General features: G+C 44.0%; 1 protein-coding gene across 4 annotated transcripts in view; it reads left to right on the top strand.

Annotated features, from left to right (window-relative positions):
• cps1 (carbamoyl-phosphate synthase 1, mitochondrial) overlaps window positions 1-27,858 on the top strand; it is a 269,036-nt gene that overhangs the window by 101,370 nt on the left and 139,808 nt on the right. For all 4 annotated transcript variants that reach the window (XM_039755356.1, XM_039755359.1, XM_039755355.1 and 1 more), the window contains exons 21-24: window positions 8,964-9,082; window positions 14,061-14,202; window positions 21,047-21,112; window positions 24,302-24,365. In XM_039755356.1, the coding sequence (XP_039611290.1) occupies window positions 8,964-9,082; window positions 14,061-14,202; window positions 21,047-21,112; window positions 24,302-24,365 (391 nt within the window). The remainder of the gene's footprint in view (window positions 1-8,963; window positions 9,083-14,060; window positions 14,203-21,046; window positions 21,113-24,301; window positions 24,366-27,858) is intronic.

The following is a 27,858-nucleotide window of genomic DNA, read 5'->3' as shown; positions in this document are numbered from 1 at the left end:
TTGAGTAAGAGCAGTTCCGAGTCATACCGGGAGGTGGCAGAGTGCACTGACTCTTTTTCTCCCTTGCCTGCAGACCATTCACAGGAGATCCCACCTGGTCCTCTTGACGTCACTTCCGGGACCGAGCCTATGGCAGTAGACCTTGCCGGCTCCGGCTCCTGTGATGTCACGTCCAGGCTAGAACCAATGGATGAAGACCATCATGAGCCCAACCTGTTTGACTTCACTTCCTGTCTTCCCCTTTAAAAACCTCCACCTTTTCCCTATCTATCTATCTATTCCCTCAGTTCTGTTCTGGACTCGGTTTTGTGCACATCAGTGCTGTACTTATTTTTACGACTTTACAGCCAGGAAAACAATTATACGGGTGGCTGCCCCAAACCTTTTCATGACTCTGTCTCGAGTTTCAAACAGAAAAAAGGTTTAGGTATCCACCCCGTATATTGAAACACAGATTTATCAAAGCACCGAATGGCACCAGAGTAATCACAAAGGACTGAGTCTAAAACAGGATTAAAGGGAAAGGTGAGGAGGTTGGACTTTTATAGGCAGTGGGCGGGAAGAGGCGGGTCTGTGAGGGAACTGGCCGAAGTGAGGTCAGTAGGAGGGTGTGGTCTGGAAGGAGATGCCGAAGCTGATTGAGCTCTAGCTGGGTTTCCCTTCTGATGATCTGTCGAACATCATCAACAGATCATGAACCCCTGACTCAGCATCTTACCGTCAGTTAAGCTCTTTGACTTCCTCCCATGCACTATGTGTGTGATGATATATATCATATATAAAAATGTCTACGCGTGGAAGTGTGTGTGTCTGTCTGTCCAATCCAGAAGTGAGAGGTGGAGTCGGGGTGAGGGCTCCACCTCCAAGGAAACAGACAACTCGCTTAGCCGCTCATAACACAAGCGAGGCCAGTACACTAACATCGGCAAACCAGTATCCCTTTTACTTTTCCTCCTGCCGCTAATACACAAGTGATGCGAGCACGTCGACAAAACGAATCCTCCTCGGAGAGAGACACCCAGAGTAGTTCTTTTCAATTACCTGACATCTCTACATTTCAGTTTTTTTTCTGCTGATGTCAATAGTTTCTAGGACCCCGGGCTTTTTACAACACGGCCTTACACAGCTTATCTGATATATAAATGTCTATGCGTGGAAGTGTTTGGAAGTGCAAGGCTACAGCATGAAGCTCAAAGAGCCGGCAAGGCGGCCCCAAGTTAACGAGTTGGAAGAAGAAAGAAGTGCGAGGTTACAGCAGGAAGCTGCAGGAAGCTGCTCCAAAGTGAGACCACCGTGGAGGGAGAAACTCACTTAGCCACTGATAGATAAAGGGGGGGCGACACATCTGCGAAACGAAACCTCAGTGGACAGAGAAACTCACTTAGCCGCTAATAGACAAGTCAGTCAAGCACATCGGCAAAACGAAACCTCAGTGGAGAAAGAAACTTGCTGAGCCGCTGATAGATAAGGGGGAGCGAGCACATCGGCAAAACAAAACCGCTGACTCTACCTTTCAGGTATTTTTCTGACAATTTCAATAGTTTCTAGGAGCCCAGGCTTTTTAGATAGATAGATAGATACTTTATTAACCCCAAGGGGAAAGTCACATAATCCAGCAGCAGTATACTGATACAAAAAACAATATTAAATTATAGAGTAATAAAAATGCATGTAAAAACAAACAATAACTTTGAATAATGTTAGCATTTACCCCTCCGGGTGGAATTGAAGAGTCACATAGTGTGGGGTCTCCTCAGTCTGTCAGTGGAGCAGGACGGTGACAGCAGTCTGTCTCTGAAGCTGCTCCACTGTCTGGAGATGATCCTGTTCAGTGGATGCGGTGGATTCTCCATGAGTGACAGGAGCCTGCTCGCCACAACCATCTGGTAGAACATCTGCAGCATCTTATTGCAGATGTTGAAGGTCGCCAACCTTCTAAGGAAGTATAGTTGGCTCTGTCCTTTCTTGCACAGAGTATCAGTATTGGCAGTCCAGTCCAGTTTATCATCCAGCTGCACTCCCAGGAATTTATAGGCCTGCACCCTCTGCACAGTCACCTCTGATGATCACGGGGTCCACTACCAGTTCCTTGGTCTTGCTGGTGTTTTATAGCACAGGCTTACACAGCTCTATATATATATATATATATATATATATATATATCTGCTTCCTCATGGGAAAAAGGACCCTCCGCCACCATAAGCCGGGTTTTGACCGCAGTACGGTACTTCCGCCCTTCCTCCGCAATCTTGTCCTGACGTCATCAATCCCATCCTCCCTCACGGTCCTTCCCAGCATCCCTCCACTTCCGGCTCCTCCCTAATAAAATGGCCGCCGACGCCATGATACGGCGTCGAGCATATGAACTGTTTTTGCTTGTATTTTGACCTGTTTTTCTTTATTGTGGATCGTCTGCAATATACGGGGCCGGAAAACCCCAAACCTTTTTGCTGTCTCCTTCTGAATCTGTTACAATATATATATACTAAGGGGGTTTGCCCCCTGTTCGCATCACTCGCCAACCCCCCCGGCCTGCACTTTCTCTTCATGTCTCTGCTGGTCGCATTGTTAAGATGGGGGCTGAATGCTCCCTAAGGAGACACGTCGCTTCTCCGAGACCCCCTCTTAAACGGTGATACAATGTCAAACAAATGCAGTTTTTTTACCTCCTCTTTGCTCGATCAGCTGCTGGGTTGCTGCTGCTGCCATGTCACGTGATCTGCATCTCACATGACGCTTCAAACATTTAAAAGCCTGTAGGGCAACTGTCCTACTCTTTGTTTTTTATTTCCGGACCTGGGCATGGTTAAATCTGTTGGCACAAAGTCTCATCTCGCTAGATGTAAGTTCTGTATATAATTTTTAGTTTATAATTTAAAAACGGAATAAGAATCTGAATATCTAACAACATCACATTAAAGTTCGATAAATTCTGAAAAGAATGATACCAAACATATGTATGTAGGTTTTAAAATAAACCTGATTTAAAGCGTGACAAAAAAGTGACATAAAAACATCACATAAAATTGTTGCAGTTTTAGGTTTAGGATTTTATATATATAGAGTACATATACAGAATATATATATATATATATATATATATATATATAGAGTGGTCCAGATCTAATTATGCAGATCCAGATCATCTGGTTGACTTTGATTTCTCGGGGACGATTCCATTTTGCGTAGCGATTCTTCATGTCGTCAGTTCGCACACTTCTCGATGGTCCAGGATTTTTCAGGTGATTTTCTATGTAATAAACGTAATCAATTAATCAATCAACATTTATTTATATAGTACATTTTCATACAAAAAAATGTAGCTCAAAGTGCTTAGTAATAAGTTACAGCGTAATAAAAACTGCATAATTAGACCTCGACCACCCTATATATACAGTATATGTATTTACGTTAGAATGATTTATCTGGAGTAAAGTATAAAGGACACTTCAAAAACTATGATTTGAATACCTGGTGTTTCATGTTGGCATTGCCAGCTTGCCAGCTGAAAAAAAATGACTCTGCATTATGGGTAATGTTGCGGAAAAGGCCAAAACTTTATATGTAAAGAGGATATAATTTATCTGTAGAGGATTTTTTTTCCTTCTTCTTAGCTAGAACGATAAATCTGACTGCAAAATACCTAAGGTAGTGTATGCGCTTTTCCAAGCATGGCATGATGACCCGCTGCCGTTTAAAGGCACTTCATTTGTCGTCCCCTAATTGCCCCTTCTTTTGACACCATTTTTAGGCTGACTAACTTCTTCTTTTTTTTTTTTTTCCTTAATCTCTGCTAAAATATCACCAACAATCATTCTCACATATTGTGGCCAACCCAGCACGAAACGTGAAATGTGAGTGCTGAAAGAAATGATTGCAAGTGACAGATTTATTTAGAAGTAATGGGCCAAATCTCATAAAGCACAGATACATCAATATGTTTCAAGGTTAGCCTGGTAGCATTCATATTGTAATATTGTATTGTTCCTGGGATCCATAATTTCATTTTGGGCTGGTTATGGGCTCCATTAGAATACAGGCTGTCAGAGGTGCTGCCGCTTATTGGCTGAGCGATATCAGAAATTTCCCGTTTTCATTCTGCAGATGCGTGGAGCGCCGAGATCTAATCATCGTTACAGATTGGTCGTGCTGTTGTGGCTCGTGAGCTTTTCAAAGTAGAACAAAGTATAGCAGACTAAGTTAGGAAAATGAGAAACATGTGGGGACTTTGACCTTAAACTTCAAATTTAGAATATTTCAGGTGCCGGGATGTATTAGTGGCCTGTAAAAGAGAGGGGAGGCGGACATGTTTTTAGGTCTGCTGTCTTACGCTGTGGTAGTGTGGTGCACTCCTGCATGCTATAGATATAAATCACCTCAAAAGATGCTATCCTTAAGGATTTTGAACATGGACCCTTTAGATTTTTTTTCTTATGGTACTCATCTCATCTTAAAGACATGCCAGTCCTGTCACTTTACGTACATTGGGGGACTCGGTGGCACTGTTGATTCACGGTTTCTGAATCCAATGCTGAATTGCTATCTTTGTTTAGCATTCTTCTTCTCCTGATCAAACAAAGACTTCCTTCCAGATGCTCCAAAACCAGTGGTCTCCAATCCCAGCCCTGATGGACCCCTGTGGCTTCAGCTTTAACAAATCAGTGAATCATTCGACCAGAAATTTTCATCAAATTATTCAGTTAACTGGGTTTCCCTTCCGTCTCAGTAGTATGAGATGTAATTTCACAAGCAATGATGAGTTTACTAGAAGACAAGTAACAGAATCATTTTAAGATGTCTTGTCCTACGTGTTCCTTCATTGCCTCTTTTTTGTATTTGTGTGTGTCTCTTCATCTCTTCACTGGCTCTTTTGTCTTTAGAGCATGTTCCTATAAAGCCTCTGTCATTATTTTCGGAGTGCCTTTGTCGCCTCCTGTCCCAGTCTGACTACTTTCTGAATCCATTGTGAACTGTATATGAGGTGAGACACAAAAAATAACCGGACTGGGTTTGGGGTTTTCCTGGAAAACCGCCTGGAGGTCGGCCAGACATGAATCATAGAACGATATCCCATCCTGCATGCCCTCTCAAACCGCCGACTGGCTAGGTATATCCTGTGAATAGCCCAGTCAATATTTGCACAACAATCGCTACACGAGTAGCCGTGATAATGTCGGGTAAAAAAAAATCAAACATCAAATTTCTCGCAAATTTTCTTTTTTTCTGTTTTTGACTGACAAAAACATTACTGTCCTCTATCATCGTCGATATTCGCCCGACTTAGCTCCCTTTGATTTTTATTTGCTTCCGAAAATCAAAGTGACCTGAAGGGATCACATTTTTCTTCAGTGGATAAAGTGAAGACAGAAACGTCAAGCCTATTGAAGAGCCTCAAGCAAGAAGACTTCTTTCAATTAATGGAAAATGCGTATGGAGCGGTGTAGAGATCGGGAGGGGGAAGGTGACAATGTTTAGAAGGCTGTTATGCAACAATTTATATAATTTTTTTTACCAATCCGGTTATTTTTGTGTCTCATCTCGTATATAGAGTGAGAGTGTCTAAAGGTCAAAGGGAATACTTTATAGGCCTTGGAGATGAGAAAGTGGGTGAGCCACCCCGCCTGGTAGTAAACCAGCACCTGGGCCTCTTGGAGTTGTCCCAGAGAGGCTGGCTGAAAGGTTATTGTTTCCCCCTTTGTTAATTTCATTCTGCATTCAAAGGTTTTCAGCAGCTGGTCAGTTATATTGAGCCAGGGTACCACGTTCCATCTAGTGGCACTGTCACTAAACACATAGGAAGACATTTTACAGACATGACACAAGACCGGACAACCTAGATGGCCACAGGCAATGAGATCGCACGCATAACTGACTTGTGCACTGCGCTAACAATCAAGAACTGTTTCTGATTAACATTCTACTACATGTTATTATTCTTTTTACATTTACATCTTTTTGACAAAGGGTCTCGTTAAATTAGATTAGGTAAGATAAACTTTATTAATCCCATTGGGATTCAATTTAGAATTCAACAGTCAAAAAAATCTTAAGCAAAAAAGTCAAGCCTAAACCGGAATTTCGTCATCCCAGCCGAAATTTAAAGAGAAAGCCATCGCAAAACATTTTGAGTTTACCCGACTGTTGGCTCTTCCGTGTGATGCCACTGAGGAGTGCAAGGTGGTGTGGCTTTCACTCGTTGATTGTGTGTGTTATGAGTTTAGTCTGTTTAACCTTTGAACCCGGGATGCCAGTTTTCGGACTGTAAAACTGAAAAGGCTCAACTCTTTTAATCCTTCCTCTCAACTCATCCCCTGTAGTCCTGGAACAGAATGTTAGGTTATATAGCGCCCTGATGACAGCCTGGTTGCTCTTCTCTGGACTTTTTTTTTTCTAGCACTGCTATGTCCTTTTTGTAGCCTGGAGACCAAAACTGTGCCCAGTGCATAGGATGAGGCCTCACCAGTGTGTTATAAAGCCTGAGCAGAACCTTCTTGGACTTGTACCCCACACATCAAGGCACTATATAACCTTACATTCTGTTAGCCTTCTTAATGGCTTCTGAACACTGTCTGGAAGTTGCTAGTGATGAGTCCACTACGACTTGTAAATCTTTTAATCTTTCCTCATAACTCATTCCCTGTTGCCCCGGAATCAGCCTGGTTGCTCTTCTATGGACTTTTTCCAGTTCTGCTTTGTCCTTTTTGTAGCCTGGAGACCAAAACTGCACCCAGTACTCCAGATGAGGCCTCACCAGTGTGTTATAAAACCTGAGCAGAACTTCCTTGGACTTGTACCCCACACATCAGGGCGCTATATAACCTGACATTCTGTTAGCCATGCTAATGGATTCTGAACACTGTCTGGCAGTTGATAGTCCACTACGACTCCTAAATCCTTTAATCTTTCGTCATATCTCATCCCCTGTAGTCCTGGAATCACTTTTCTCTGCATCTTCTCTAGCACAGTTTCCACCGTCTCGATCCACTGCACTAATTCCCTTCATAATTTGAAACACTTCAGCCAGGTCTCCTCTTCATCTTCTTTTTCTTAAACTGTAAAGGCTCAGCTGTTTTAATCTTTTCTCATAATTAATCCCCTGTAGCCCTGAATCAGCCTAATTGCTCTTGTCTGGACCTTTTCTAGTGCTGTTATGTCCTCTTTGTAGCCTGGAGACCAAAACTGCACACAGAATTCCAGATGAGGCCTCACCAGTGTGTTATAAAGCTTCAGCTATAATGTCCTTAGACTTGTACTTCACACATCAGGGCACTATATATCCTGACATTCTGTTCTGATAGTGTCATGTCCACTACGACTCCTAAGTAATTTAATGTCTCCTCATAACTCTCCCCCTTTAGTCCTGGGTCAGCCTAGTCGCTCCTCTCTTCTTCCTCTTCTTCTAGTGCTGTTGTGTCCTTTTTGTAGACCAAAACTGCACCCAGTACTCCAGATGAGGCCTCACCAGTGTCTTATAAAGCTTGAGCAGAACGTCCTGTGACTTGTACTCCACACATCAAGGCGCTATATAACCTGACATTCTGTTAGCCTTCTTCATGGCTTCTGAACACCGTCTGGTAGTTGACAGCGTCAAGTTCACTACGACTCCTAAATCCTTTCATTTTTCCTCCTAACTCATCCCCTGTAGCTCCTGAATCAGCCTTGTCGCTCTTCTCTGGACCTTTTCTAGTGCTGTTATGTCCTTTTTGTAGCCTGGAGACCCAAACTGCACCCAGGACTCCCGATGAGGCCTCACCAGTGTGTTATAAAGCTTAAGCAGAACTTCCTGTGACTTGTACTCCACACATCAAGGCGCTATATGACCTGACATTCTGTTAGCCTTCTTCATGGCTTTTGTATATTGTCTGAAAGTTGACAGTGTTGAGTCCACTATGAGTCCTTTCCATTTTTCCTCATAACTCATCCACTGTAGCCCTGAAATCAACCTTGTCGCTCTTCTCTGGGCTTTTTCTTGTGCTGTTATGTCCTTTTGTAGATCAAAGCTGAACCCAGTACTCCAGATGAGGCCTCACCAGTGTGTTATAAAGCTTGAGCAGAACCTCCTGTGACTTGTACTCCACACATCAAGGCGCTATACTGTATAACCTGTTAGCCTCCTTCATGGCTTCTGAGCATTGACTGGCAGTTGATAGTCCACTAACACTCCTAAATCCTTCTCCTAAGGTGTGCTTTCAATTTTCAGACCTCCCATTGTGTATTCAAATTTAACATTTTGACTCCCTCTGTGTAATACTTTACTTTCACTAACATTAAATGTCATTGTCCACAAATCTGTCCAAGCCTGTCTGATGTCCAAATCTCACTGCGATGATTCGACAGATTCTCGATTATCTGCCAATCCACCTATCTTGGTATCATCAGCAAACTTAACCAGCTTGTTACTAATATTCTTATCTATCTATCTATCTATCTATCTATCTATCTATCTATCTATTTATCTATCTATCTATCTATATATCTATATATATATATATATTTATATTTGCAGCTGGAGATTCACAAAGGGAGAAAATGAATCACTATAAGACTATAAGACAATATAACTATAAGAAGTTATATTCTTTTAATAAATTCAATAAAAAAAAATAGCAGTGGCTCCAGCAGTGCCCCCTGCTGGTCACCACTCTTAATGTCAGCCCAAGTTTCCTCGCACCATCAGCCTCTGCTTCCTGTGTCTGAGCCAATTCTGCCCCCATCGACACACCACATCCTGAACTGCCACTTCTTCTAGTTTGATGCCCTACCTGCAGTGCCATCTGTTTGTAAGCAATACATGTGACACACCGGTGCCAGTCACGCCCAGGCAGGATTTTTGTTGTACCACCCAGCCACTGTGAATGTTCATTCCATTGTGTTTAGGAGTCATTTGTAGGTTTATTTGTGCCATTGAGCTGAATAGACAGCCCGTCACTCAACTCAGACTGTCCTGTCCCTCTCTTCTGTAGGCTCTTCATGATGGGATGTCAGTCGATGAGATACACGCATTGACGGCCATTGACAGATGGTTCCTTCATAAGCTGAGCCGCATTGTAGCCCTGGAGAAGCACCTGGGACAGTACAACTGGTGAGTGACAGGGACTTGTGGTGGCCGCTCGTGTGAGGTGAGCTGTATTAATGGGAAATAATGGCTGATGCTGAGGGGTGGTAGCTACTAAGCGGAATCCCATTTTGTTTTGTCTGTTGTACCAATCCAATTTGTGGGATAAGTTAACCCTCCTTTGTTATGCCCTGTCAAAGTGTGATAAGGGATCCACGTGCACATGAGTATTGAAAGCGTACTTCATTGCACACGTTACAGTGCTTCACTCGATATGTTTTGTGCATGCATGAGGAGGACAGCATCCTGAAATGGACACCTGTAACTCCTGGACCTTTGAGGAAGGAGCATCACTATGCCAATACTACTTTAATACCCCCCAAAAAGTATACTTAAAAATAATTGAAAATATCTGTGTTGGTGCATAGTGAACGAAAGAAAGAAAGAAAGAAAGAAAGAAAGAAAGAAAGAAAGAAAGAAAGAAAGAAAGAAAGAAAGAAAGAAAGAAAGTGATCTGGTCAAACGATCTACTGAGACCCAAAGGATATCCCACCTGAGGCTTTATTTTGATGTTATTGTCTTATTATGTTGAAGTTTGTTGACATATTATGAGCACAATAGCATAAAATTCTTGCTTTCATGTCTCTCCCAGAATGGTGACAATACGACAGAACCAAGGAGAACACTGACAGAGAATAAAACACTGCATTAAATACATTAGATTATTGATAATAATAATCAACATCCACCTTAATAAAAAGAAGAAGTGTCTGTCTGTCTGTGCATCTGTCTGTCCGTTCTGTTGCTACCTCTCTTATTTGCCATTTGGTATGGGATTTATAAAAGAAATGCAACTGTGTGTGATGTGCCATCTGTTGGAATGACAAACATAATGCATTTTATTATTATCCGTTTTGGTAATGTGCCATCTGTTGGAATGACAAATCCAATGCATTTCATTGCTGTTAATTTTTGTGATGCGCCATCTGTTGGAATGACAAATTCATTGCATTTCATTATTTATGATGTGCCACCTATTGGAAAGATAAATGCAATGCATTCTATTTTTACACAGGTTTTGGTAGTGCGGCATCTGTTTGAAAGAGTATTGAAGGTATATTTTATTGCACACACATATATTTTACACACGTGAAGAGGACAAAATCTTGAAAGGGATATGAGGAAGGAGCATCACTATGCCAGTACTACTTTAATGCCCCCCCAAAAAAGTGCTTAAAAATTATTGAAAATATCTGCGTTGTGCATAGTGAAAGAAAGAAAGAAAGAAAGAAAGAAAGAAAGCAAGCAAGCCAGTATAGTACAAATGATCTGGCCACTAGATGGCAGCAGCATACCAGCCATTGCTAGTGTAAAATGCGGCTTGAAACTTAGTTTTTCATGTTAAGGAAAATAATAATCAAAGGAAATTGAATTAAATGTTCAGAAAGACACACCGAACAAAGGCACATTTGCAAGGATTGTACTGGACGACATAAAGGAAGAATAATAAATGCTGTTAATTAAAGAACAAGGGGACACGGCTACAAAAGTGCACAGAAAAGCAGGCTCTAAAGCAGTGGTATCTTTTAAGCGCAGAACTATTCAGCAAGGATAGACTTTTTTTTTTTATTCAACCGGAAAATGTTCTTTATTTTTTTCAAAATAAATAAATAAATAAATAAATACCTGAAAATGAAGTATTTAATAGGTCTGGCTCAACAAGAGACTAACGACTTATTGAATATGAACACATCAGGTCTTGAATAGGCTTGGCAATGGACTCAAACAATGACGCCCCTTTTGCTGTGCGTCTATGAAAGGCAGCGTTTTTTTTTTTTTTTTTTAAGTACAAGTTAAAGAATTATTTTTTCTGTTTCAGATGTCAGTAGTCGTCCAGAAATCTTCTTAATCCGAGCCTTTTAGAGCCTATCCTGGCAGCTCTGGGCATAAGGCAGGCCCTGGGCAGAGTGCCATTCCACTCACATGCCACACATCCACCCACACGCTCATTTGTCCTGATTTGGGAGGAAAATGCTGTGCAGATATGTGGAGAACATGCAAACTCGACATGGAGGACATCCAGACACAGGACTTACAGTCCGGATTTTGGAGGTGCGATGTGGCAGTGCCAATTGCTGCGGCACTGTGCCGCCCTGTTTAAAATGCGGACAGTGCAGTTTTTTAGGATAAGAATTAGTGTTTCAAGAGACGTCCTCACAAAGCCTAAATCATCGGTGGCTGAGATATAACAATAAACAGACATTAACAGAAATGACAAAGAAATAATTTAAATTGACAAAAATGACAATTAAACTGGGCGGCACGGTAGCGCAGTGGTAGCGCTGCTGCCTCGCAGTTAGGAGATCCGTCTTCACTTCCCGGGTGCTCTCTGCGTGGAGTTTGCATGTTCTCCCCGTGTCTGCGTGGGTTTCCTCCCACAGTCCAAAGACATGCAGGTTAGGTGCATTGGTGATCTTAAATTGTCCCCAGTGTGTGTGGGTGTGTGTGTGTGTGTCCTGCAGTGGGATGGCGCCCTGCCTGGGGTTTGTTTCCTGCCTTGCACCCTGTGTTGGCTGGGATTGGCTCCAGCAGAACCCTGTGACCCTGTAGTTAGGTTATAGCAGGTTGGATAATAGATGGATGGATGGAGATTGGGCATTTTCTGTTATTCTGAATTGCAGTTTCCAAACCTGAGCCCCAAACCTCAGCCACAATTCTACCCATCACAATTCCAGGCTCATATAAACTAGATATATTATTTATTTTTACCAACAGGGTGGCACGGTGGCGCCGTGGGTAGCACTGCTTCCCGGGTCCTCCCTGCGTGGAGTTTGCATGTTCTCCCTGTGTCTGCGTGGGTTTCCTCCCACAGCCCAAAGATATGCAGGTTAGGTGGATTGGCGATTCTAAATTGTTCCTAGTGTGTGCTTGGTGTGTGTGTGTGTGTCCTGCGGTGGGATGGCGCCCTGCCCGGGATTGGTTCCTGCCTTGCACCCTGTGTTGGCTGGGATTGGCTCCGGCAGACCCCCACGACCCTGTGTTTGGATTCAACGGGTTGGAAAATGGATGGATGGACAATTAAACTGAAAATGTACATAAGCCAAGGGACTGACCCTGGCTGAAACGTAACCTGAGTATCCTTGCAGTACCTCAGATTTTGTTAAGTGAACTGACAATGACTGCACTTTGGGTTGGTATTCACCACATAAAGCCAAAACTGTGAAAATGAAACATTTCTTATATTCATTGACTAAATCGTACGTCGGCAAGGTTTACAATCTTATGTGGTATTAAGCGCATTCAACATTTCAGAAACTTCTCGAGTAGTTTGATTTAACGCTGGGCTTCTGCATTTTTATTGACACGAGTTATCAGCCTCACGCCAAAGGCCGAATGAAATGAGGAAAGCGGCCGAGTGCCTCTCGCTCTTGCAGAGGAGGTCATGTTAATGTGAAACAATGACAGGCGAAATGTTAACATATGCATTTTATTTTTGCAAGTTTTGGTAATGCAGCATCTGCTGGAATGACAAATGCAATGCATTTCATTACCATAAATATTTGGTATGTGCCATCTCTTGGAAAGAAAAATGCAATGCATTTTTATTTGTACACATTTTTACTTTTCATTACTACAAATTTTTGTGATACGCCACCTATTGAAATGACAGAAATGCAAAGTATTTTATTTTTACACATGTTTTGGTAATGGACCATCTGTTGGAATGATAAATGCAATGCATTTCATTACCATAAATATTTGTTGTGCCATCTGTTGGAATGACAAAAGCAATGCATTTCATTTTAACATGTTTTCGTAATGTGGCATCTGTTGGATTGACAAATGCAGTGTATTTCATTACCTGCCATCTCTTGGAAAGGACATTTTTGTGATATGCCACCTATTGAAATGCAAAGTATTTTATTTTTACGCATGTTTTGGTAATGGACCATCTGTTGGAATGATAAATGCAATGTATTTTATTATTACATGTCTGGTAATGCAGCATCTGTTGGAAGGACAAACACATTGCATTTTATTTCTACAAATATTTGTGATGCACCATCATGTGATGACCATCAGTTGGAATGAGAAACATCTAACTACAGAGCCACACCGCAAATCTACACCAGCGGTTCTATACCAGCAGTTTTGATGGTGAAAGTGACATCACCGCACATCTATACTACACCACACTAACCCCTAACCTTAGCTTACCCCTAATCTTAACTTTTTAGACTACACGATAACCACACTAACCCCTAACCTTAGCTTCTGCTGGTGTAGACCTGCAGTGACATATGCTGCGGCTGCAGCTCAGCAGTTGGATATCATTGGTTGAAATGACTAATGAAATGCATTTTACTACCACAATTGTTTGTGGTGTGCCATCTGTTGGAATGAGAAAAAATGCAATGCATTAAATGTCTGTTATGCGCCATCTGTTGGAATGATAGAAAAAGTAATTTAAATTATTTTAGGACAAGGTTGCAATAATAAAGCAAAAAAAGTGAGGTGGTCTGAATGCTTTCAGAATAAAAGTTATTGTTAATTCTGTTTCTTATTAATTGTGCGAGGGATGGATGTTGCCATTTTATTGATCATCATATTATAGGTGCCAGTGTTTTGTGTGACACCAAAGGATGTGAACTACTAATCACTTCAGCCGTTGGCAAAAGCACACTATGGCACCATTGCACCATCGTTTAAAGTTTGCGTAGTAACAAATGAAAGATCCTCTAATTGTTAAGAGCAAGAGTACAGTGAAAAACAAAGAACTGATTTAGCTTTGGAAACTCTAAATTTTAAATCTCGTTTTGGATTTTCCATTTTTATGCCCCGTGTTGTATGAATTTCAATGATTTGAGAACATGGCTGCAACATAGTAAAATGTAAAAAAGTGAAAGGCTCTTATTACTGATGATGGTACTGCAGGTGATATTATGGGATGGGGCCTGCTGGAGGAGCAATTTGATATTCTGGTCTTGTTTTTCCTTTCTATTAGCCAAGTCATACCAGATGCCCTTCTACTCAAGGCCAAACAGCACGGCTTCTCCGACCGCCAGGTCGGTCAGATCCTCGGAGCCGATGAAGCCAAATGCCGTGATTTACGACTGGAAAGGAATATCAAGCCCTGTATCAAGCAGGTAGGGCAACAAATGCACTTTTGGAAATTGGAAAATTCAAGTGGGCGTCTAGCGGGTGGTCTCTAAGTAAAACACATCTTTGTATGTTTGTGAATTCATTTTAAGGCTTTTACAGTACTGTGCAAAATTCTTAGACCACCCAAAAAGAAAAGTTACTTTGAAAGTCAGTAATGTAGACGTTAAGCTCATGGCACGTGTGACGACTTTTACAGCGATTTTCAGTTTCATTTACATAACAACCTTAGCGGGCGGCATGGTGGCGCAGTGGGTAGCGCTGCCGCCTCGCAGTTAGGAGACCCAGGTTCGCTTCCTGGGTCCTCCCTGCGTGGAGTTTGCATGTTCTCCCCGTATCTGCGTGGGTTTCCTTCCACAGTCCAAAGACATGCAGTTTAGGTGCACAGATCCTAAATTGTCCCTAGTGTGTGATAGTATGGGGGTGGGGGGGTTTGTCCTGCGGTGGGCTAGCGCCCTGCCAGGGTTTGTTTCCTGCCTTGTGGCTTATGGTGGATAAGATTGTCTTTCAGCAGACCCCCATGACCCTGTGTTAGGATATAGTGGGTTAGAGAATGACTGACCAGATGCTCTTGGGTATGACGACTGCTCTCATGACTACTGAGGCCTCCTAGTCTGCAACCGTCTACAATCAAGTCACACGGAGAGGTGGGCTGTATGTGCAGGTGGGCTGACAGCCAAATGAACCAAGAACTACAGCACACAGAATACAGTGACACATGTGTGTTTTGAACTTCGCAAACTGAAGAGAAGCTCGTCTGTCTGATGTCTCATATTTGTGTCATAACAGAATGGAAAAGGGAATTCGGGAGCAGAGGTTGCAGCTGCTAACCCTTCAAACGGCGCCACGTCTGTCAGGCAGCTCGCTATTGGCTGTGAGAAAAAGGGCCGAGCACGAGTGCACTGGAAAGTCTGCGAATGTGAAGTGGGGATAGCGATTTTCAGTCAGTCGTGTAATTTGACCTGGTGGAGCGACAAGATCAGCGACTTTGGGCTGACATACCCTGTGACAAAAAGGCCCGTCATGTGACATCGCTTTTAGGGTTACAAGGCTTTTCCGGAAGTGACTTGTTTAACCAAATTTTAGTTAACATACACGTGTCTGGGACGTTGTAAGCACACCACTGCGTGACTTGGCCTGTCTGAATAATGTGACACGAGTAACGTCAGATTTTGTTTTTTTCATGGCCGTTTTGGTATTGTTTACTTTGATTCAGCGTTGGTCTCCACATATCAAAGTCAAGTCAAAGTCAAAGCGAACTTTATTGTCATCTCAACCATACACAAGTATACAGATAGACGGAATTGCGAAGCTCAGGGTCCACAGTATAACAACACTAAAATTAAAATTAGAATTAAAAATTAAAATGTAACATTAAAACACAAACAAGACAAGACAAAGAAGTAGCAGCCATATTGACGTGTAGTTAGCAATATGAACATTAATGCAATGTATGGTATTATGCAGTCTAGTGTAAAAGGCGCTATATACAGTCATATGAAAAAGTCTGGGAACCCCTCTTCATTCTTTGGATTTTTGTTTCTCATTAGCTGAGCTTTCAAAGTAGCAACTTCCTTTTAATATCTGACATGCCTTATGGAGACAGTAGGATTTCAGCAGTGACATTAAGTTTATTGGATTAACAGAAAATATGCATCATAACAAAATTAGACAGGTGCATAAATGTGGGCACCCAAGAGAGAGATGACATCAATACTGAGTTGAGCCTCCTTTTGCTCCTTTGAGCCTCCAGACGCTGCCCTCCTATAGCCTGTGATGAGTGTCTGGATTCTGGATGGAGGTATTTTTGATTATTCTTTCATACAAAATCTCTCCAGTTCAATTTGATGGACAGCCTTCTTCAAATCATCCCATAGATTTTCGATGATATTCAAGTCTAGGGACTGTGACGGCCATTCCAGAACATTGTACTTCTCCCTCTGCATGAATGCCTTTGTAGATTTCCAACTGTGTTTTGGCTCATTGTCTTGTTGGGATATCCAACGCCTGCATAACTTCAACTTTGTGACTGATGCTTGAACATTATCCTGAAGAATTTGTTGATATTGGGTTGAATTCATCCGACCCTCAACTTTAACAAGGGCGCCAGTCCCTGAACTGGCCACACAGCCGCACAGCATGATGGAACCTCCACCACATTTGACAGGAGGTAGCAGGTGTTTCTCTTGGAATGTGGTGCTCTTCTTCCACCATGCAAAGCTCTTTATGTTCTGATAGATAGATAGATAGATAGATAGATAGATAGATAGATAGATAGATAGATACTTTATTAATCCCAAGGGGAAATTCTGACTAAATAACTCCATTTTTGTCTCATCAGTCCAAAGCTCTTTGTTCCAAAATGACTCTGGCTTGTCTAAATGAGCATTGGCATACAACAAGCGACTCTGTTTGTGGCGTGAGTGCAGAAAGGGCTTCTTTCTCATCACCCTGCCATACTGATGTTCTTTGTGCAAATTGCACTGAATTGTAGAACGATGTACAGATACACCATCTGCAGCGAGATGTTCTTGCAGGTCTTTGGAGGTGATCTGTAGGTTGTCTGTAGCCATTCTCACAATCCTGCTCATATGCTGCTCCTGTATTTTTCTTGGCCTGCCAGACCTGCTGGGTATAACAGTAACTGTGCCTGTGGCCTTCCATTTCCTGATTCCATTCCTTACACTTGACACTGACAGTTTAAACCTCTGAGATGGCTTTTTGTAGCCTTCACCTAAACCAGGAGACTCAACAATCTTTGTTTTCAGATCTTTTGAGAGTTGCTTTGAGGATCCCATGCTGTCTGTCACTCTTCAGAGGAGAGTCAAAGGGAAGGAAGCACAACTTGCAATTGACCACCTTAAATACCTTTGACCACTCATGACTGGACACTCCTGTCTATGAAGTTCAAGGCTTAACGAGCTCATCATACCAAGTAATCAGCATTGAGCAGTGAAAGGCATTCAAATCAGCACAATGACAAGGGGACCCACATTTGTGCACAGCCAGTTTTTCACATTTGATTTAATTTCATAAAACTAAATACTGCGTCACTAAAAATCTTTGTTTGGAAAACACCGCAGTACTCGGATGTTCCTAGGAATTGAAAGACAAACCACTGGTATCTTTTTTGTTGAAAGGAGAGTCAATTATTATGCAGACTGAGAGGGGTCCCCAAACTTTTTCAAATGACTGTAGGCACCTGACCCGACACAGACTCACACCGAAGGCACTTATAAAAACAGACAACTTTTATTTCTCATCTTTCTCGTGATCCCCACAGGTACAAAACAGTCCCCAGTACACTAAAAACACCCAAAACACACTCCTCGGTGTCGCACGGCGTCTCCCACGACGCGACCGCCTTCCCCTTCAGCTTCTCCAGCTGGACGGCGAGAGCACTCAGCACCTGCAACAAAGACGACTCTGTGGGCCGAAGGGACTCCTCCGGCTCGCACAGATCCCCCAGCGATAACAGGGACACAGACGTCGGTGGGCTTACCTGTCCATCAGCCACACTCGCCGTCTGCCTCCTGTTTGGCATGAGACTGGCATTCCTTGGTCCCACCTCTGTACCATCATTGGTGGGCACACAAGACACACCGGCCAATCCCATTCCTGTCAGCGGGCGGGACTTCCGGCCCGCGGCCATCTTGTCTCCCCTTCTCCGGGTGCAGTGGCGTGCCTCCTGGCAGCCTTGCAGCTGCTGCATGTCTTTGAGCTGCAGCGGCTCTGATTTCGCAGCCTCCTTCGCTGCCGCCCTCGCGCTGCCGACAGCCTGTGGACCGACGTGCTTCTGCCATGGACGCGGATCAAGGGGAAACAAGGTAAGCTTGACCCCAAAGGGCCGTTTACTGCAGGGCAGGGCACTCACCTCCCGGATCCCGTCACTCCGAGGCCCCTGCCTCGGTGTGGCCTTCTGCGTCACCATGCCGGCCTGGCCGTCCGTCCTGAAAGCGCGACTCTCGGAGCCCGCTGCACTCTGGCAACACCCATTCTCCTTCCTCCGCACCCAGGGAACATGGTCATTCTGCGGTCCAGCGGCTGTCCGTGGGGTAAACCGCTCCCGCGGGGTTGTGCACATGCCGCTCCCGAGGCGAGTCTGTGGGGTCTGCTGCTGCGCCGGGCCGTCCACAGAATACTTTTGTTTGAAAACAGGTCCCCACCTCGACCCAGGTGGATCATCCTGCCGGCTACGCCACTGTGGAAGCTGGCCCAGACACACACAGATGGACATCGTATGTTCACCCAACACACGTTTATTTACAGTACTATTTACAATATTTACTTCAGTGCACTTCCCAGTGCCTCCAGCACTGTTCCCCCAATGTCAAGGGCACACAGTCAAATCGCTATTCTCCTGGCCGCCTCCAGTCCTTTCTCCAGCTCCGTCTCTCTTCCACCCGACTTCCGCTCTCGACTGAAGGGAGGCGGCCCCTTAAATAGGAACCGGGATGGGCTCCAGCTGCTTCCCGGCACTCCTCCGCAGACACGCCCCAGTGTGGTGGAAGTGCCGGCTGCACACCTGGAAGCCCTCCGGGTGTCCCCTGTCTTCTTCCCCCCAGTACTTCCTTGTGTGGTGAAAGTGCTGGGCTCCAGGGTTGTTCAGGCACCGGGGCGCCGCCTGGCGGTGGCCACGGGTCCCTACAGGGCTGGGCTTCCAAGCCCTTTACCCGTGGCCCCCAACATAACCAGTGCGGTCGCCCCCTCGCGGTCTGGAGGAGGTACAAGTCCTCCTCCGGTCCTCCTGGGCGTCCCGGCCGGGCTCCAGCCCCGGCCAGATGCCACACGGTGTATCAGCAGCAAAAAATATAGGAATAAATTTCATTAGGGTTTCAAAAAAAAAAGTTAGGTGGGCACGATTAATACTGTTATTAAAACTCAGGTCGCAAATACTTAAAGGTTGAGAAACACTGATATAGATAATAATTTCTTATCTTCATATTGTGTAAAAATGTGAGATTAAAAGTTTTTCTCTGCCACTCTGGGCCGAGTATTTCTTTAATAAGATAAAGTCCTAATGATGCTGGTTTAGAATATGGGGCTAAGGATAACTGCCGTTGTGTTTATGTTCCATAGGGCTGCTTAACAGATGACCCTTATAACACCCTAAAGCCCCCCTTTCTAGAGTGTTGGCTGCTTTTCTTTATTTGATTAGATTACTTAAACTTTATTAATCCAAAGTGGAAATTTTGATATGTACAGCAGCAGAGACATAAAAAATAACAAGGAATCAAATGCACAGGACAGATAATACAGCCAATCAATCAGTCAACCAATCAATCAGTCAACCAATCAATAGTGTGCACATATTTCAAAATGAACTTAACGAGTGCATTGGGTGGAGGCATTGCATTGCATGACCGCGGTGGGCAGGAGAGGCTTCTTAGTGCACATTGTGCACACAAAGTGCTCCAAGAGAGCGCCCCCTGGAGGAGATTTTTCATGATGCCGTCAATTTTTGCCTCTGTCTGCTTTTTCCCCCCAACAGCTGCCAGTGTATCCTGGGTGGGCCCTGTGATGGTGCAGGCTTTCCTGATAAGTCTGATCTTCTGAGCTCAGGTTACTTTCCCAGGAGACCAGCGTGTAGAACATCAAACAGGCTACTATGGACTGGTAGAACATTTCCAGCAGCTTTACTAAATGCATCAAAAGACCAGAATCTCCTTAGCAAGTCCACTCCGCTCTGACTACTGTGTTGTCAGACCAGACCAGCCTGATGCTCGTATGGACCCCCCACCCCCCAAGTACTGGTACCTCTGCACAACTCCCACACCCTCTCCCTGAATGGTGACCAGTCTCATAGGTTCTTTGACATGCCTGCAGGCCACCATCATGTGGAGCTGCAGGTGGGTTTCTCTGCACCAAAAGATGAGATCCTCCAAAAAGCCCCCTATACTCCGATGAGTCTCCATTATTAATGATGGAGGGGTCATCTTAGAATTTCTGTAGATGACAAGCCTTGCTATTATACTGCAAGTCCAATGTGTAGAACAGTGCTTCTCAACCACTGGGTCGTGACCCACTATTGGGTTGGTGAGTCGATGAGTTGTAATGGTTTATACTTGTAGTGGGCTGTGGTGGGTCGCAACGCTAGCTGCTCCGACATTCGCCCTCATTCCTCCCTCCCTCCCTGCTCATATAAAGGGGTGAGATTCTCCAAGGGAAGATCACCAAGGTGAAAGTCCCTCACACTACTTTTTTGAACACGCTCAACTTATCAAGGGGGATTCCCATAACCACAATGATGATTGCACTCCATTCACTCTTTGCATGCACTTATTTGGCTGACGCCTTTATCCAAGGTAACTTACAACATTTTACGATACAATTGATCACATTTCTTTTTTGGTTTTCCAATTGGTGCATTAGCAGGTCATGTGACTTACTCAGGGTCCCACAGGTGTCAGTAGTGGGATTTGAACCCACAAGCTCAGCGTTTTGAAGTCAAGAGAAAATAAATGGGCTGCAATACCAGAAAGGTGTAGAGTGTGAACAGGGAGGGCATCTCTGAGGTGCCCCATTAACAAAAAGCTCTGGACATATAAAGAGTCACGTAGTGCTGTGGGATGCAGACCCCTAAGATATGTCTGGAGTCCTGAGGGCTGTGGGCGCAGGTACTTCTTTCCTTAATAAAGTCCAGCCTGACAAGCACTTGATGGCTGACATGCACAGCAGCCGCTTGGAGCCCAACAGCCTTGAGTGAAGTGGCTGTGAGTGAACACAATGTGTGGCGTCTTGTTACACGTGAAGAGCTGCTGCAGAAGGAGGTGTGAGTGGGTGGGCATGTAGGCGTTTCTGTCTAACTCTTTTATCCCTCTTAAATTTTAGATCGACACCCTTGCTGCTGAGTACCCTGCAGTGACCAACTACTTGTACTGCACCTACCATGGACAGGTCAGAGCTCTGGGACTTCTTTATCTGTGTGTATGGGAGAAAGACAGGCTGTGGATAGGTGATGGTTGACACGGATCTTTTGATTTTATTTTATTTTTCTTTCTGAAGTGGTGTTGAATGTCACTCACACTAATTCCATAAGCACGGGACACAGTGCAGGAACCATTCTTGGCTAGAACTGCAGGCCATTGTAGAACACACTCATTGGACTTAGAGTTCACGGTAAACCTGCACTGCAGTTATTGGGGATGTGGGAGGAAACCACTAAACACCCACTTAGCTTGGAAGGGGCCTTACCAGACTGCAATTTGAACCCAGCTCCTTTTAGCTTTGAGTCTACAATGCTCAGCATTGCATTTTTCATTCCAACAGATGGTGCAACACAAACACTTGCAGTAATAAAATGCATTGCATCTTTCATTCCAACAGTTGGTTAATCACAAATATTTGTAGTTACAAAATGCATTGCATTTTTCATTCCAACAGATGGTGCATCACAAAAATTTGTAGTTACAAAATGCATTGCATGCTTCATTCCAACAGATGGTGCATCACAAATATTTGTAGTTACAAAATGCATTGCATTTTTTTCATTCCAAGAGAAGGTGCATCACAGATTTTTTTTTTTCGTAATAAAATGGATTGCATTTTTCATTGCTGATTTTGGATGTACAACTCATTCATTGAAAATATGCTGACTCAAGCTGACTTTTCAGCTATTGACATACCAAATCTTATTGCTTCCTGAAATATGGAATCTGTTTAAAATTCATGGAGTGGGGTCATCCTAGCAGAGAGTAGTCGATCTTCTCAATTCACCATGAAAATGATTAAAGGAAACCTTTTATTCTAAATGACACCAACCTCATGTCACTTTCTGCTGTTTCAAAACTCCAAAAGCACTTAAATGGCTGTACTGGGAATGTTCTCAGAAGTTTGCAACACAAAGGATTCCAGTAATGTGTGCATGTTTTAAGAGTTGATTCTGTGTTATAGCAGAAGCAGGTGTCATTGTGGTGTCTTACAATGCATTGCATTTTTCATTCCAACAGATGGCATATCACAAATATTTGTACTAATAAAATGCATTATATTTTTCATTCCAACACATGGTGCATCACACACAGCAGTACTGCTTTTACAAATTTCATATCAAATGGCAAATAACAGAGGCAGATCAAATGGATGGTCACAAGAAACACAAACGCAGACACTTGTCCTTTTATTAAAGTGGACTTCACTATACATGTACATTTCTGGTTTTTGGGCACCATCATATTTAAAATTTAAGAAGTCACAGATTGTTTGTGAGGTGTGTCGTGGTGGTCACCGGTTGTCAGTGGTGATTCTCCATGAGCACCCCATCCCTCATTATATCGATTGACAGCTATTCTCCCAGGTGGACATATGAATCAGTGGGGTTACTACAGTGGGGTGGGCCAGGGTGGTCCCGTCCCTCACGATCGACACTATGAGGAGCAAGATGGGGTCACAAGAAAAAAGAAAAGTTTAAGAAACTCTGTCTTATGGCAATATCATATTCGTGTGGTCTTTTGTATTTTGTGCCTTAGGGGGGCAGGCCGCCCCAAAGGAGTCTGTCCTCAGCCTTTGTGTCTTGAGTCCCACACTTTAGAGAGGACATCTGTTGTTCAGCCCTCTTTTAAATGTACTGAATTCCGGTTACTTTTTTGATATCCTGGTTGTGACATTTTGTTTTAGGCCTTTTTTTTTTTTTGCGTAACATTTGATTTTGTTTACTTTTGAATATTGTTTTTTTTTTTACAAACAAATCTTTAAACATTAAAGAATATTCTTTTGGTTTACTTTGGGAAAGGGGTTTATGCGCTTTGAGTTGCTAATGATTTGCCAGTTTTATTCCTCACAATCATAGTATACATTCATTTGCCACATAAAATCGTTTTTTTCAGGTGAAATTTATTATTATTTTTTTTTTTAATCAAGTTAAAACAACATCCTGCGGTCGTTCTTACTTGGAACTTATGCGAGCAGGGGTCCCAATATGAAAACAAAAGCCATAAAACATAAGGTTTTCTTTATCGCTCAGAGATTTTCTACAACTCTTACTGCTCACTCTCGACCACAGCCATAAAAGTCTACTCACCCGCATCTGCTCCCTACTCTTTGATTCCGAGTCTGGTTCATGGGATTTTCCATGGGAGTTCAGACCTCTAGTTCTAGGAATATCAGTGCACGTTTTTCCCTCCCTGGACCCCCAAAACACCACCAGAGCCCTACTTCATTGAGGAAGTTGTCACCTTACATCATACGTCACTTGGTTACACTGTGGTTAAGGCTCAAGTCGAGTAAACCAGATGACACAAAACCTGCAATCCAATTGGCTCTCCAGCGGAGCTGCTGAATGGCGGAGCTGTGGAGGTCTGCAGCTGGACCCATCTCCGGCCTCCACTCTCCCTGCCGAGTTCTTATGCACCCTGTACTGCCCCCTAGTGGCTCCAGCCTTCTTTCTCTTCTGGAGGATGGTGGCTATCTTTCTTTGTATTGTGCCACCTTAGCCGGCCCTGGCACCTCCAAGTGTGTGTGTGTGTATGAAAACTGAAAAGACGCCTGCAAGTCCATAAAACAGACATAAGTGACAGAGACAGTGTGATGGTATTGCCTTCTTCTGCTTTTATTCCATTCACTCCAACTCCATTCCATATTGTGTCTTTCATAGAGAGCATCATCAAGCAATTTGCAGGCAATTTCTTATTACACCTGTAGGATAACACTTTAGAAATGAGTTACCTACAGAGGTATCAGATATGGACAGCATTTCAAATTGGGAATGACAAGATAAAGGGAGAAAATCAAAGGGCCGCGGCGTAAAGAAAATACAGACGAGAGACTCTCCGGCCTGACATGAACGCCTGCTGCTAATTGAGCTTCACGAAAACGCATCTCCGAAGACAGCGGCCGCCATGGAGCGAGTGAAAATTCAGGAAGAGGCGTTGCAGGGCTCGGGTTGGGTGCACTCCACATTCCTGGGGTGTGTGTTTGTGCGGGTAACTGGTGACTGGGGTGGGAATTGAGTTTGGGGACCCCCGGCTCACTGTTTGGGGGTATCTAACAAAGCAGTAGCAGCAGCACTCATGCCAGTCTCTCTTTTTGTAGGTCGCCTATGAACAGGATGTCAGGAACATCCAACTCTTTACTTTGTTTGTTTTTCAGGAGCACGACGTGGAGTTTGCTGATAAGGGGGTGATGGTGCTCGGCTGTGGACCTTATCATATTGGTAAGCATTGGCTTGTATCGTTGGTAATTTATAATAATAATAATAATAATAATAAACTGTATATGCACTCGCCGGCCACTTTATTAGGCACACCTTGCTAGCACCGGGTTGGACCCCCCTTCACTTTCAGAACATCCGTAATTCTCCATTGCGTCGATTCAAACAAGGTGCTGGAAACATTCCTCAGGGATTGTGGTCCATATTGACATGACAGCATCACACAGTTGCTGCAGATTTGTCAGCTGCACATCCACGATGAGAATCTCCCCGTTACACCACATCTCAAAGGTGCTCTACTGGATTGAGATCTGGTGACTGTGGAGGCCATTTGAGTCCAGAGAACTCCTTGTCATGTTCAAGAAGCCAGTTGGAGATGGTCTGAGCTTTGTGCCTTGGCGTGTTATCCTGCTGGAAGGAGCCATCAGAAGATGGTGGTCATAAAGGGATGGACATGGTCAGTGACAATACTCAGGTAGGCTGTGGCATTTAAATGATGCTCAGTTGGTACTAAGGGGCCCAAAGTGTGCCGAGAAAATATCCCATCACAGCATAATATCACCACCAGCAGCCTGAACTGTTGATACAAGGCAGGATGGATCCATACTTTCATGTTGTTGACGCCAAACTCTGACCCTACCAACCGATTTTCAGATTTGCAGGCAATGTTTTTCCAACCTTCACTTGACAATTTTGGTGAGCCCGTGTGAATTGTAGCCTCAGTCGCCTGTTCTTAGCAGACAGGAGTGTCACCCGCTGTGGTCTCCTGCTGCTGTAGCCCACCTACTTCAAGGTTTGATGTGTTGTTTGTCCAGAGTTGCTCTTCTGCACACCTTGGTTGTAACGAGTGCTTATTTGAGTTCTATCATCTCAGACCAGTCTGGCCATTCTCCTCCGACCTCTGGCATCAACAAGGCATTTTCACCCAAAGGACTGCCGCTCACTGGATATTTGACCTTTTTCTGGCCATTCTCTGTAAACCCAAGAGATGGGTGTGTGTGAAAATCTCAGTAAATCCGCAATTTCTGAAATACTCAGACCAGCCCTTCTGGCACCAACAACTATACCACATTCAAAGTCACTTCAGTCCCCTGTCTTCCTCTTTCTGATGCTCGGATTGAACTTCAGCAAGTCCTCTTGACAAGGCCTACAGGCTGAAATGCATTGAGTTGCTGCCATGTGATTGGCTGATTAGATATTTGCATTAAGGGCAGCAGTAGCTCAGTCGGTAGAGCAGGTTGTCCAGCAATCGGAGGGTCGCAGGTTCGATCCTGGCTCCCGGCATGAGAATGCAGCTGTTGTGTCCTTGGGCAAGACACTTAACCTACCTTGCCTGCTGGTGGTGGTCGGAAGGATTGGTGGCGCCAGTGTTCGGCTGCCTCGCCTCTGTCAGTGCGCCCCAGGGCAGCTGTGGCTACAAAGTAGCTTATCATCACCAGCGTGTGAATGGGTGAATGACTGTTGTGTTGTAAAGCGCCTAGGGGGGTTCTTGAACTCTAGTAGGCGCTATATCAAATACAGGCCATTTACCATTAACAAGTAGTTCAACAGGTGGAACTAATAAAGTGGCCAGTGAGGGTATAATATATTGTAAACAATCATTTGTATCTCACCTGAAGAAGGGGCCCGAGTTGCCCCGAAAGCTGGCATATTGTAATCTTTTACAAGTCATTTTGCCTGACTTCTCACTACATTCATAATGACTAACACAGTACAACACCCTCGTAACTACAAGAAAACTAAAATTCCTGCATGCTACAAGTCCCCGAAAGCGCCTGAATTCTACAGCATGCCTACGTTTTCTAATTTCTTTCCATCGCGCCTGAGGTTTTCGTTCACACAGCCTCTTTGCTCTGACTATATGTTTGTTGTCCATTTTTTCTGTTTACTGCTCATTTTCTTTAAGTAAACTCATCCTCTGTGTGTGTGTGTTTTTCTGCTCGGTATGCTCATAAAGATCACTATAGTAACCACACAGTCGCCGGTGCTAATTTACAATTACCATTGTAATATGAGGCATGTCCTTTCCACTCCCTGCCGACGCACATTAGAAAGCAATTGGCACCTAATTAGACTCATCTTATTAAACGCGTGATTAAAAAGACACCATCCACTGATGGAGAGATTCAAAACATGCCGGGAATGCGCAGCCCAGGGGTTAATATCTGCTGCAATCCGTAATCCCTTCTCGCTGTATTCATTTCACAAATGCATCTCCTTCAGGAAATAGAGGACAGGAGATCAAAACAAAAAGCACGGAGGAAGGCGAGGCTCGATAATTACGGAGACGCACTTAGGGGACTCACTTTTCGATTTCACTTTTCCGTGTGAGAGCGTGTTGTAGGTGGACGGTTTGGATGACCCGTGGTCTTCATCCCTTTTGTCTGCTTTGGTCTGACTGAAGGCATGGCTCTGTGGGTTCTCCTCTGCTACAAAATGCCTGCTGTGGTTTGGTCTGGCGTTGTATGAAGGAGAGTTTTTGATGTCGCCTATGGTGGTTATAGCAAAGTTTTCACATTCCTGGAGGTTTTCACATTGTATTGTTATGCGACACTGAAGCACAGTCAGATTTCATTTGAATTTTTCGTTTCAAAAAAGACTCTATGACCAGAGTAGGGGGTGTTGCAGCACCTTGAACCTCAGACACAACCACCATGACGCGCGTCCCGATTTATTTTTGCAAATACCTTACAGAATGGCTCTGCAAATCACCAATTCAGCACAATCTCCTTCTGTTTGCCGCTCTCTTTCCACTCCTCCCAGGTGAACTTTGTCCTTCTTCCACCCGACTCCAACTCACTTGGATGAGGTCACATGGCTTCTTTTATCTTAGATCCGGGAGTATCTGCAGTGCCATAGCAATAAATAGCAGAAGCACTTCCAGGTCATGCAGAAGTCCCACAAAGTAGGAATAATGGAGCACCCCCTGGTGGCACCCACAGATCCTGACAAGGCTGCCCAACGGGACTACAGTTCCCAGTGTGCCTTGTGGGTGTCACATGGCGCATTGGGGAAGCTTGTAGTCCTACCAGCTTGTCTCCGCCTGTCCTTCCACTACACTGGCCTCCTGGCCGGATATCATTCCTCAGTCCAACCCTGCCAAGATGCCAATGTACCCACTGCCACACTGGCACCTGCCTGTGCCCTGGTTGAGGCAGGACAGTCTTCGCCCCTTTGTCTTTGAAGAGCTCATCTCTTGTTCAGGTAATAAGGAACCTTGGCCCATCTCGCCATCCATTACATCTCATTATTGTCAAAGTGACAACAGGGCTCTGCAAAGTGACCTAAATGCATTTGAAAGTATTAATATGACACCCCTAAATCATCACCAACTGGTATTAGAAGTCCCAGAATTAGTTCAATGGAAGTCATCAGTCCGGGGTTTCAGCTGATTGACGTATAAATGCCCCTAAATGTGGAAGGGCCCATTTGTGGTGGGTCCTACACAACACAGAACAACCCATAAAACACCATGAAAAGCACACGTCAGGGAATG

This window comes from Polypterus senegalus, chromosome 6 (assembly GCF_016835505.1).
Source record: "Polypterus senegalus isolate Bchr_013 chromosome 6, ASM1683550v1, whole genome shotgun sequence".
NCBI lineage: Eukaryota > Metazoa > Chordata > Cladistia > Polypteriformes > Polypteridae > Polypterus > Polypterus senegalus.
The sequence above is the reverse complement of the archived record's forward strand: the minus strand, read 5'-3'. Positions and strand labels throughout refer to the sequence as shown.